General features: G+C 42.6%; 1 protein-coding gene across 1 annotated transcript; it reads left to right on the top strand.

The window, feature by feature from the left end:
* Positions 1 to 4,552: 4,552 nt before the first annotated feature.
* Positions 4,553 to 9,557, top strand: LOC124680307 (elongation factor 2-like). The gene is made up of 3 exons (XM_047215377.1): positions 4,553 to 4,678; positions 6,063 to 6,192; positions 6,923 to 9,557. Exons 2-3 carry the CDS (start codon positions 6,102 to 6,104, stop codon positions 9,361 to 9,363), a joined length of 2,532 nt encoding a protein of 843 aa, XP_047071333.1. The 5' UTR covers positions 4,553 to 4,678; positions 6,063 to 6,101; the 3' UTR covers positions 9,364 to 9,557.
* The last annotated feature ends 3,189 nt before the right edge of the window (positions 9,558 to 12,746 follow it).

The raw sequence follows: 12,746 nt of genomic DNA, 5'->3' as shown, positions 1-12,746 counted from the left end.
CCTAGCTGAAAGGCGTTAAAGAAAAGCGCTTATGGGAGACAACCCATGTTTTTACTACAGTATTTTTGTTTTATATTTGAGTCTTGGAAGTTGTTTACTACTGTAGCAATCTCTCCTTATCTTAGTTTTATGTTTTGTTGTGCCAAGTAAACTATTTGATAGTAAAGTAAGTACTAGATTTGGATTACTGCGCAGTTCCAGATTTCTTTGCTGTCACGAATCTGGGTCTACCTCCCTGTAGGTAGCTCAGAAAATTAAGCCAATTTACGTGCATGATCCTCAGATATGTACGCAACTTTCATTCAATTTGAGCATTTTCATTTGAGCAAGTCTGGTGGCCTAATAAAATCCATCTTTACGGACTGTTATGTTTTGACAGATTCTGCCTTTTTGTTTCGCATTGCCTCTTTTGCTATGTTGGATGAATTTCTTTGATCCATTAATGTCCAGTAGCTTTATGCAATGTCCAGAAGTGTTAAGAATGATTGTGTCACCTCTGAACATGTTAATTTTTATTATGCACTAACCCTCTAATGAGTTGTTTCGAGTTTGGTGTGGAGGAAGTTTTCAAGGATCAAGAGAGGAGTATGATGCAATATGATCAAGGAGAGTGAAAGCTCTAAGCTTGGGGATGCCCCAGTGGTTCACCCCTGCATATTATAAGAAGACTCAAGCGTCTAAGCTTGGGGATGGCCAAGGCATACCCTTCTTCATCGACAACATTATCAGGTTCCTCCCCTGAAACTATATTTTTATTCCGTCACATCTTATGCACTTTGCTTGGAGCGTCGGTTTATTTTTGTTTTTTGTTTTGTTTGAATAAAATGGATCCTAGCATTCACTTTATGGGAGAGAGACACGCTCCGCTGTAGCATATGGACAAGTATGTCCTTAGGCTCTACTCATAGTATTCATGGCGAAGTTTCTTCTTCGTTAAATTGTTATATGGTTGGAATTGGAAAATGCTACATGTAGTAATTCTAAAATGTCTTGGATAATTTGATACTTGGCAATTGTTGTGCTCATGTTTAAGCTCTTGCATCATATACTTTGCACCCATTAATGAAGAAACACTTAGAGCTTGCTAATTTGGTTTGCATATTTGGATTCTCTAGAGTCTAGATAACATCTAGTATTGAGTTTTGAACAACAAGGAAGACGGTGTAGAGTCTTATAATGTTTACAATATGACTTTTATGTGAGTTCTGTTGCACCGTTCATCCTTGTGTTTGTTTCAAATAACCTTGCTAGCCTAAACCTTGTATCGAGAGGGAATACTTCTCATGCATCCAAAATCCTTGAGCCAACCACTATGCCATTTGTGTCCACCATACCTACCTACTACATGGTATTTCTCCGCCATTCCAAAGTAAATTGCTTGAGTGCTACCTTTAAAATTCCATCATTCACCTTTGCAATATATAGCTCATGGGACAAATAGCTTAAAAACTATTGTGGTATTGAATATGTACTTATGCATTTTATCTCTTATTAAGTTGCTTGTTGTGCGATAACCATGCTTCGGGGACGCCATCAACTATTCTTTGTTGAATATCATGTGAGTTGCTATGCATGTCCGTCTTGTCTGAAGTAAGAGAGATCTACCACCTTTATGGTTGGAGCATGCATATTGTTAGAGAAGAGCATTGGGCCGCTAACTAAAGCCATGATTCATGGTGGAAGTTTCAGTTTTGGACATATATCCTTAATCTCATATGAGAATAATAGTTGTTGCCACATGCTTATGCATTAAAGAGGAGTCCATTATCTGTTGTCCATGTTGTCCCGGTATGGATGTCTAAGTTGAGAATAATCAAAAGCGAGAAATCCAAAATGCGAGCTTTCTCCTTAGACCTTTGTACAGGCGGCATGGAGGTACCCCATTGTGACACTTGGTTAAAACATGTGCATTGCAAAGATCCGGTAGTCCAAGCTAATTAGGACAAGGTGCGGGCACTATTAGTATACTATGCATGAGGCTTGCAACTTGTAAGATATAATTTTCATAACTCATATGCTTTATTACTACCGTTGACAAAATTGTTTCATGTTTTCAAATAAAAGCTCTAGCACAAATATAGCAATCGATGCTTTCCTCTTTGAAGGACCATTCTTTTTACTTTTATGTTGAGTCAGTTCACCTATCTCTCTCCACCTCAAGAAGCAAACACTTGTGTGAACTATGCATTGATTCCTACATATTTGCATATTGCACTTGTTATATTACTCTATGTTGACAATTATCCATGAGATATACATGTTACAAGTTGAAAACAACCGCTGAAACTTAATCTTCTTTTGTGTTGCTTCAATGCCTTTACTTTGATTTATTGCTTTATGAGTTAACTCTTATGCAAGACTTATTGATGCTTATCTTGAAGTACTATTCTTGAAAAGTATTTGCTTTATGATTCACTTGTTTACTCATGTCATTACCATTGTTTTGATCGCTGCATTCACTACATATGTTTACAAATAGTATGATCAAGGTTATGATGGCATATCACTTCAGAAATTATCTTTGTTATCGTTTTACCTCGCTCGGGACGAGCGTAACTAAGCTTGGGGATGCTTGATACGTCTCCGACGTATCGATAATTTCTTATGTTCTATGCCATATTATTGATGATACCTACATGTTTTATGCACACTTTATGTCATATTCGTGCATTTTCCGGAACTAACCTATTAACAAGATGCCGAAGTGCCGCTTGTCGTTTTCTGCTGTTTTTGGTTTCGTAAATCCTAGTAACGAAATATTCTCGGAATTGGACGAAATCAAGACCCAGGGGCCTATTTCGCCACGAACCTTCCGGAAGACCGAAGAGCATACGAAGTGGGCCACGAGGTGGCCAAACCACAAGGCGGCGCGGCCAAGGGGGCCCGCGCCGCCCCGTGGTGTGGGCCCCTCGTCGGCCCTCCGACTCGCCCTTCCGCCTACTTAAAGCCTCCATCGCGAAACCCCTGATGCGAAAAACCACGATACGGAAAACCTTACTGAGACGCCGCCGCCGCCGATCCCATCTCGGGGGATTCTGGAGATCTCCTCCGGCACCCTGCCGGAGAGGGGATTCATCTCCCGGAGGACTCTACGCCGCCATGGTCGCCTCCGGAGTGATGAGTGAGTAGTTCACCCCCGGACTATGGGTTCATAGCAGTAGCTAGATGGTTGTCTTCTCCTCATTGTGCTTCATTGTTGGATCTTGTGAGCTGCCTAACATGATCAAGATCATCTATCCGTAATACTCTATGTTGTGTTTGTCGGGATCCGATGGATAGAGAATACCATGTTATGTTAATTATCAAGTTATTACATATGTGTTGTTTATAATCTTGCATGCTCTCCGTTATTAGTAGAGGCTCGGCCAAGTTTTTGCTCTTAACTCCAAGAGGGAGTATTTATGCTCGATAGTGGGTTCATGCCCGCATTGACACCGGGACAAGTGACGTAAAGTTCTAAGGTTGTGTTGTGCTGTTGCCACTAGGAATAAAACATTGGCGCTATGTCTGAGGATGTAGTTGTTGATTACATTACGCACCAGGAGGCTGGGAGGAGCGGGTCGGGAGGAGCAGGCCAGGAGGAACAGGTTGGCGGCGGGCGGCCGGGAGGAACAGATCGGCGGCGGGCGGCGGGAGGAGCGGGCGCGACGCGGCGGGCGGCCGAGCGGGGCGACGGCTGGCGGAGCGAGCGCGACGCAGGGTGCTGGCGCGAGGTGGCGGTCTCTCGTGCGGGCGACGCGAGCCTGGGCAGATCGAGGCTGCGCCCTGATGCGAGGCGTGGCCGCGGGGAAAGAAAACGGTTCGGCTCAAAGAAGCTCGGGAATCAGCTATTTTCTCAATTCTCAGATTGTGGTGCTCTGTGTATATTTTTTAAATCAATTCTAGACAATCTGGGTATTGTGAAGGCATGTTTGTTTCAGATTCTAATTCTACAACAGCTAGAATCCAAGAATCAACAATTTAAGCCCAAAGAAAAGGGTACTCCCTCCGTCCTAGTTCGCAAGGCAAAGTTTTCAAATATCTTGGCCCAAGGTGAATTCTCATTGGCTCTAAATTTCCACGTAAAAACGTTAACATCGGCGCTGCAATTAATTGGGAAATTAAAAAGAACTTTATTTTCTACCCTTTAATTCATTTTTACTCCCACATTAAATGCAAATGGTGCATGTAAAGTACTACTGAGCCTCGTTTTACACGGTTGGATACGAAAGGAGGAGTCTTTTGCATGCAATAATGAATCAGTTTTACTCCCACATTAAATGCAAATGTGCCTAGGAGATGAGGCATTTTGGGACAAATATTTTTTGGAACTTTGCCTTGCGAACTGGGACGGAGGGAGTACTAAGCTTGCTCTGCCTCTTTGTCCATCCCATTTCGTTCTGTAGGAAAAAGAGAGGATATTCGGATATTCTCGGTCCAAAGAAAAGGTTCTCACGCCTAGATTGGGCCGGGCCGTCAGTCCACCAAACCTCCATTCGCTTCTGGACCGGAGTCGCGTGGCCGGCTCCGCCCGCCGTGCCCCGAGATAGCGTATGCGTGGCCAGCGCGCTAGCAGCAATATATATACGGGCAGCCGAAGCCTAGGTCTTCTACCCACCATTCCTTCCTCCCCCAATCCCCTAAACCCGCCGCCGCCGCTTCCTCGTCTCTCCCCTCCGATCCGGAGGCGGAAGCAAAGGTGAGACCCCCGCTCCTCCTCCCCGCTCCTCCGATTGCTTCCTGGAGCTCGTCGGCGCGTCCGTACTAGCTGCTGCGTAGTCGATTTTGCTACACGGGCTCGAGTTTCCTGGATTGCTTCCTAGTCGATTTTGCTGGTCCTTGTCTCGCTGGATGCGCTCTGATTTCCTGGATTCGTCGGTCGTGTATGCGGTCTAGCTTAATCGGTTCTACTTGTTCGTGTGTCGCTCGATGCGCTCTAGCTTCCGCGATTGGATCCTAGTCGATTTTGCTGGACGTACTCTCGCTGGATGCGCTATAGTTTCCTTGTTTCGTCGGTAGCTTTGTATGTGCTTTCTCTGTTCTGAAACTTCGTAGATCTACTGTTTCCTGGTTGCTTAGGAATAGCAGATGCTTGCCTGGTAGTAGTATTAGTGGTCAACACCTGTTATTCCGTCGTGTTTGACGTGGATCTACCATTCTGGTGCTCTGTTATTGTTTACTTTCGTAGATTTCGCTAGTTTGTTCTACCTGGCTGTAGGGTAGTGCTTTCCTGGCGTTGTCTGCCTAAACCCTGTCGATTTTGTTACCTGCTCTCAGTTTCAGCGTGGAGAGTGGGGATAGATATCACTGCTAGATTTGCTTGTTCAATTTAATTTGATGTTTACAAGGGGGAGATTCGTTGCATCTGTGCTTGCTTTCCTCAGTTTCCTGTTAATCACGAGTTGACTTGTAATTTGAATACTAGTATCAGATTTTTTTCTTGCGTGGTTGGTTAGTATTGCTCTATGTGATCATGAGGTTTTAATTCCATTTCTTTCCAGTCACTTGGCCATCAGCAGATGCATGCTTGCTTATTCATGTAACAAACTATGTAATATATCTACTTGATAAGCATTTATGGCTTTATGGTATGACAGATTTTTAGCAAGTTATTTGATGACCTGTTATCTCTCAATATCTGCAAGTACCTGGAAGTTTAGTTATGCTAATTCATTACCTGATTGTCCTTTATAGCTGTGCATCCTCTTCATTGATGGAGAACCATCGTTTGCTAGTACAGTTTTGTGTTACTAGTGCTCTGTTTATTGTTAGTGCACTTTGGACAATTAAGTTTTATGAATATTGTCACAATTAGTTTTAACAAGCTGTCATGCTAACTTGCATAAGTACTCTGAATATCTTTTTCTGTGTACTTTTGACAATTGTTTGAACATTGTATCTCTAGTTCCTATGCATTTGTTTTACACTATGGGTGGGGTCGGGCTGTTAGTGAAAAATGGTTTTCAGTACTAATGGATGTCCAATAAAGTTAAGAACACTTCTGGTTATGCAATTTTGGTTATAATAATGTCCTGTTCACCTGATTCTTGTTTGATTCTAATAGCTTGCTATTATTTGAACAGGAACTTATATTCGCAGAGTAACATTCATAAGCAGTCAAGATGGTGAAGTTTACAGCGGAGGAGCTCCGCCGGATTATGGACAAAAAGAACAATATCAGGAACATGTCTGTTATTGCTCATGTTGACCACGGTATGTTACCGTACTGTGAAACCGTGATATCTAATTATAGTTTGTACTGTTGACTCTTGGTTGATTTATGTTTTATAGCCCTTTTCCTAGTTGTAATAGGTGTAATTTAATTAGCTACCAGCATTATTTTGAAATGATTACTGACACCTCCCCTGAAAATATTAAGTCATCTCAATTGTAACCTAGAGTTTACTAGTGCTACTCATTATGTTATGAATTTTCTGCTATACCTAATTCTTAACATTTACTTATGGTGTCTCCTACTTCTGTCTTATTTGATGTTACTATATTTCAGTTGTCTACTCATAAATTGTGTTCTTACTGTTCAAAATCTACCCAGTTTGGGTTGCTCTCATGTTAACAGCTGTCTATTATTACAAATTTTAAGCTATGTAATTTTCACTCTTGCGCTTAATTACTTAAAATTCTTTGATCTTGTGTGTGTTACTTTTCAATATCCCAGTAAATTGTGATTTTTAGTCATGTTACAAAATATCTGTTCTATCCTAGGACAAGAGTGAAAAAATCAGTGTATTGTACTTTTGTTTGCTGTTACTTCTGTTCGGAGATGTAGTATGTTTTGGAAAGCTGCGTCTGTGTGAGATGTTAATTTGTGTAATTGTTTACTCTTATGATTTGTGGTCGATTGTTGAAAACCTGATATACTTCTTAATTTGTTATATACTGAAATTATGCACTGTTCTTATATATTACTTTCATATATGTACAGGCAAGTCTACGCTTACGGACTCCCTCGTGGCTGCTGCTGGGATTATTGCCCAGGAAGTTGCTGGTGATGTTCGCATGACTGATACCCGTGCAGATGAGGCAGAACGTGGTATTACAATCAAATCCACTGGTATCTCTCTTTTCTATGAGATGACTGATGAATCACTTGCAAGTTACAAGGGGGAGAGAGATGGAAACGAATACCTAATCAACCTGATTGATTCACCTGGCCACGTTGACTTTTCGTCTGAAGTCACAGCTGCTCTCCGTATTACTGATGGTGCTTTGGTGGTGGTTGACTGTATTGAGGGTGTCTGTGTGCAGACTGAAACTGTTCTGCGCCAGGCTCTTGGTGAGAGGATTAGGCCTGTCCTGACGGTCAACAAGATGGACAGGTGTTTCCTGGAGCTTCAAGTGGATGGTGAAGAAGCCTATCAGACTTTCTCCCGTGTCATTGAAAATGCTAATGTCATCATGGCAACATATGAAGATGTGCTCCTTGGTGATGTCCAAGTGTACCCAGAGAAGGGGACTGTTGCATTCTCTGCTGGTTTGCACGGGTGGGCTTTTACCCTTACCAATTTCGCCAAGATGTATGCCTCCAAGTTCGGAGTTGATGAATCAAAGATGATGGAGAGGCTGTGGGGTGAGAACTTCTTTGACCCAGCCACAAAGAAATGGACAACAAAGAACTCTGGCTCAGCAACCTGCAAGAGAGGTTTTGTTCAGTTCTGCTATGAGCCAATCAAGCAAATCATTGAGATCTGTATGAATGATCAGAAGGATAAGTTGTGGCCTATGTTGAAGAAGCTTGGTATCGTCATGAAGAATGACGAGAAGGACCTAATGGGCAAGCCTCTCATGAAGCGTGTCATGCAAACCTGGCTCCCTGCCAGTCGTGCTCTGCTTGAGATGATGGTGTATCACCTGCCTTCTCCCTCGAAGGCTCAGAGGTATCGTGTTGAGAACTTGTATGAGGGCCCCCTTGATGATATATATGCCAATGCTATCAGGAACTGTGACCCTGAGGGTCCTCTTATGCTGTACGTTTCCAAGATGATTCCAGCATCTGACAAGGGCAGATTCTTTGCCTTCGGTCGTGTTTTTGCTGGAAAGGTTGCAACTGGCATGAAGGTCCGTATCATGGGCCCCAACTTTGTTCCTGGCCAGAAGAAAGATCTCTACACGAAGAGTGTCCAGCGTACTGTTATCTGGATGGGAAAGAAACAAGAGTCTGTTGAGGATGTTCCTTGTGGTAACACTGTTGCTTTGGTTGGTTTGGATCAGTTCATCACGAAGAATGCAACCCTTACAGGCGAGAAGGAAACTGATGCCTGCCCAATCAGAGCAATGAAGTTCTCTGTGTCCCCTGTTGTGCGTGTTGCTGTTCAGTGCAAGGTGGCCTCTGATCTTCCTAAGCTTGTTGAAGGTTTGAAGCGTCTGGCCAAGTCTGATCCTATGGTCCTCTGCTCGATTGAGGAGTCTGGTGAGCACATCATTGCTGGAGCTGGTGAGCTTCACCTTGAGATTTGCTTGAAGGATCTGCAGGATGACTTCATGGGTGGTGCTGAAATTATTGTTTCCCCACCTGTTGTCTCCTTCCGTGAGACTGTTCTGGACAAGTCATGCCGTACTGTTATGAGCAAGTCCCCTAACAAGCACAACCGTCTTTACATGGAGGCCCGCCCATTGGAAGAGGGATTGCCTGAGGCCATTGATGAGGGACGCATTGGCCCACGTGATGATCCTAAGGTGCGCTCCCAGATCCTCTCTCAGGAGTTTGGGTGGGACAAGGATCTCGCCAAGAAGATTTGGTGCTTTGGACCTGAGACCACAGGCCCGAACATGGTTGTTGACATGTGTAAGGGAGTGCAGTACCTGAATGAGATCAAGGACTCTGTTGTTGCTGGCTTCCAGTGGGCATCAAAGGAAGGTGCACTGGCTGACGAGAACATGCGTGGCATCTGCTTTGAGGTCTGTGATGTTGTCCTCCACACTGACGCCATTCACAGGGGTGGTGGCCAGGTTATCCCAACGGCCAGGAGGGTCATTTTCGCTTCCCAGCTCACTGCTAAGCCAAGGCTGCTGGAGCCCATCTATCTGGTTGAGATCCAGGCCCCGGAGAATGCACTTGGTGGCATCTATGGTGTCCTGAATCAGAAGAGAGGCCACGTGTTTGAGGAGATGCAGAGGCCAGGTACCCCACTGTACAACATCAAGGCTTACCTTCCCGTCATCGAGTCGTTTGGTTTCTCGGCCACCCTCAGGGCTGCAACATCTGGCCAGGCCTTCCCCCAGTGTGTGTTTGACCACTGGGAAGTGATGAACTCTGATCCTCTGGAGGTGGACTCCCAGTCTTTCAACCTCGTCAAGGATATCCGCAAGAGGAAGGGGCTCAAGGAACAGATGACTCCTCTCTCTGACTTCGAGGACAAGCTCTAAGTTTCTGGGGTCGTGTTTTGCTACATTTTCTATCTTACTATGAGAACTGCTTTATTTTCATTGAGTCGTCTTGTATCGTAATGAACCATCTGTCGTGGTATTGGTAGTGGGCTGAGAGCCTGAGACTATGTTTTGCCGTCCGTGGTGATGTAACAGATGTTAAAACTTAGATTTATGTATCTGTCGTCCACTAGCTATTCCTGTTTGCTGTCTGCGTTCACTTTTGTTTCAGATTTTGACTTCTGCGTTGTTGTGTTTTATTCAAGCAGCAGCTGTTCTCATGCGGTACTTGATTGCTTTTTTTTTTTAATGTTCTTTGGTCAACATGTTCTTATGATCTTCACTTCACCTGTCATTCTGCCATGGATGCTTGTACATACTTGTTTTTCATTGGTTTGGGGTTAGGGGGTTACAGGTTTTATCCTTTTCGTATATGTCCACTAGTAACTCTTATTGCTGTCCCGTGTTTGATTTTATTTCAGATCTTGAGTTATTTCGCAGTTCATTTTGACTGCAGCATGTCAGTTCTGTTAATTCCAGGAGCTCTATTACTTGATAGGTTTAATCAGCATGTTCTTTTGATCTAAACCTGTCATGGACGCCTCTACAGACTTGACTTTTTCTTTTGTTTGGGCATGTTACAGGTTTGATTGTTGCTACTTTTTGTCGCAAAGAGAAACTGTGTTCGTAGATCCAACTGTGCAGTATATTCTGGCAATTGAAGTTTCTACTACTACCTATAGTTATCATAACCTACAGGTTCTCCAAGGAATGCTGATTCTATGTTGTACATTCCACGGTAAACATGGAGATTGATAGTGCACTTGTGGTCATAAACCTAGAACCTAAATTCGTCTAGGACTACCTATATATGAATGTGTTTGTTTAAATTGGTTGTGAAATGAAATACGTAGTTTACTATTAACATCCGCAGCTTTGGCTATGCTAACATAGAACTTCTTGTTGCTGTCTTGTCTTAACTTTTGTTTCAGATTTTGAGTTCTTTGCTATGTTGTGTTCTACTCAAGTAGCAGTTGTTTGTTTGTTTTTTCATCTTTATATTTGCTCTTCCTTGTTTTTCTTATTATCTTCACATGCTAATCTGCCGTGGATGCTTCTACTTCATCCGTTCCATCAAAAGTGTTTTAACTTTATTAAAATTTAGATTTAGATATGTCTACCTAGATAGTGTCTAGATACATCTAAATTTTGATAAAGTTGAGATGCTTTTGATGGGATGAAGGGAGTACATGCTTGTGTTCTTCATTTGCTTAGTAGCACGTCACAGGTTTTATCCTCTTTGTGTGCGCCCTGGTAACTCTTTTGCTGTCTTGTTTTAGCTTTCATTTCAGATCTTGAGTTTTACTTTGTTATTATTTTCTGTACTTGATATTTCATTTTAACTGTAGCATGTTAGTTCTCTTCTGTTATGTTATGATGTGTTCTAGTAAGTGGCCATCCTGGTTCGTTGATAATTCCAGGAGCTCTATTACTATTGTTTGTATCAGCATGTTCTTTTGATCTTCACCTGTCATGTACGCTTCTACTTACTTGGTTCTTCGTCAGGTTTGATTGTTGCTACTCTTTGTTGCAAAGAAAAATGGGTTTTGTAGACCAACTGTGCAGTAACTCTAGCAATTGAAGTTTCTAAGTTGTACATTTTGGGGTAAACATGGAGATTAATAGTGCACTTGTGGTGATAAACCTAGGAAACAATTCGTCTGGCACTGCCTATATATGATTGTGTTTGTTCCAATTGGTTGTGAAATGAAATAGTTTATAAAATCATTTGCAGCATGAGTATGCTAAAATTGACCTACTATGTTAAATTGGTTTTGTTGCAAGTTAGGCTCGTAACGAAAGGTAGTTACCTAATCACTCCAGTCCACAAAGACGGTAAAACGAGTTAATGGATCTGGGCATTAATTTTGGAATCCTTTGAAGGCAGTTAACTCCTTAGTAAAATATAGTAAAACAGGCAGGTGCCTCCCATTGAGACAATCTACCACCTGCTCTTTTTGAACTAACTATTCTCTGTGAACAATAGGCACCTGCTCTTTCTGAACATATTGTAACTATTTTCCTTGATAGGATCCTAGCTACCGGAAACCCAATTCAAATTCCAATTTTGATCTAGGGTGTATATGCTCCTGCTGTCGAGAAAAATATTTTAAAATTCTGAACAAAAAATTCGCGCGTACATCTTGACATTCTATATGCCTGAGTTTCGCGAAAAATAGACATTTTTGTGTCATGTGTAAAAAAGATAAGAATATGTCCTCGTGAAAAGCTTTTTATCTTTTTCTACACATTACACAAAAATATCGATTTTCTATGAAACAACTTTGTAAGCTCACAGAACATTAAGATGTACGTGCTACATTCTTTATCCAATTTTTTCAGCATTTTGAAATATGTTTAAAAGTTATTTTAAAAATCAGGACTATATGCTCCCGGAGCAAAAACGCCGCGTCCCCTATCTACTTCTTTTTCTGGAAAGGAACGAAGCTGTTACGGAGGACTGGGAGTAAAAGACTTGCGCCTGCAGGCCTGGCATTGCGAGTTCGATGACTCTGGTTGAGACGCACTGATATCAGTCCAGACCCTGGCAAGGTTTACCTACCCTGAACGATCCAGCGGCAATGGAGATTTTACAAAGCTTGGCTTGTTCGCTATTGGAGACGGCAGTCTCATTTTTTCTGGCGTGATCGGTAGATCAACGGAAGAAACGCAGAGGAGATTGGTCCTGCAGTAACATCGCTCGTTAAAACAAGGAGGAAAAAATGCTAGAAGGGTAAGCGATGCTTTGACAAACAACACCTGGATCTGACATTCAGGTAAGGTGAACTGAATGTTGATAGCTCTATTCAGTGTACCAGACTCTGGGAGGAGATTGAAAAGGTCGTCCGGATCGCATTACCTGGAAGGGAAAAGAGTCGGGCGATTATTCAGCAAAAGCAACCTATAACATGTTGTGCCATGGAAATATTAAGAGGAGTACGTGCAACCCATTTGGAGATCCTATATGGCAATGAAATGCAGAATTTAAGGTACAGGTTGTGGACCTCGGATAGGAGGGCTAGAGTGACACGGGCTGCAGGGGCAGCCGGATCCCTACTAGATCAGGACACCGTGGATCATATTATAGTTCAGTGCAACAATGCAAGGCAGGGTTTGGTTCAGTTGTTTCAGAGAGATGAACTTGCAGATTATGGTTGCACAACAGAATGCCAATTTAGAGAGGTGGTGGACGGAGGCAAGGAAGCAAGCGAGGAAATGAGACATCTTGACACGCTAATCATCCTAATCGCTTGGACGCTTTTTTTTTTTGAAAACCAATATATTAAGTCAGCAAGCCGCCTCATTAAAAACCTTCCAGTTCC

Source organism: Lolium rigidum, unplaced genomic scaffold, assembly GCF_022539505.1.
Source record: "Lolium rigidum isolate FL_2022 unplaced genomic scaffold, APGP_CSIRO_Lrig_0.1 contig_1215_1, whole genome shotgun sequence".
NCBI lineage: Eukaryota > Viridiplantae > Streptophyta > Magnoliopsida > Poales > Poaceae > Lolium > Lolium rigidum.
Note: the sequence above shows the minus strand (reverse complement) of the source record. Positions and strands in the feature narration are given on the sequence as shown.

What these genes read in the sequence shown, in the direction of transcription:
- LOC124680307 (XM_047215377.1), top strand. Translation starts at nt 6,102, where the DNA reads ATGGTGAAGTTTACAGCGGAGGAGCTCCGCCGGATTATGGACAAAAAG. An exon ending in TATTGCTCATGTTGACCACG is followed by an intron (nt 6,193 to 6,922) that starts GTATGTTACCGT and finishes ATATATGTACAG; the next exon opens with GCAAGTCTACGCTTACGGAC.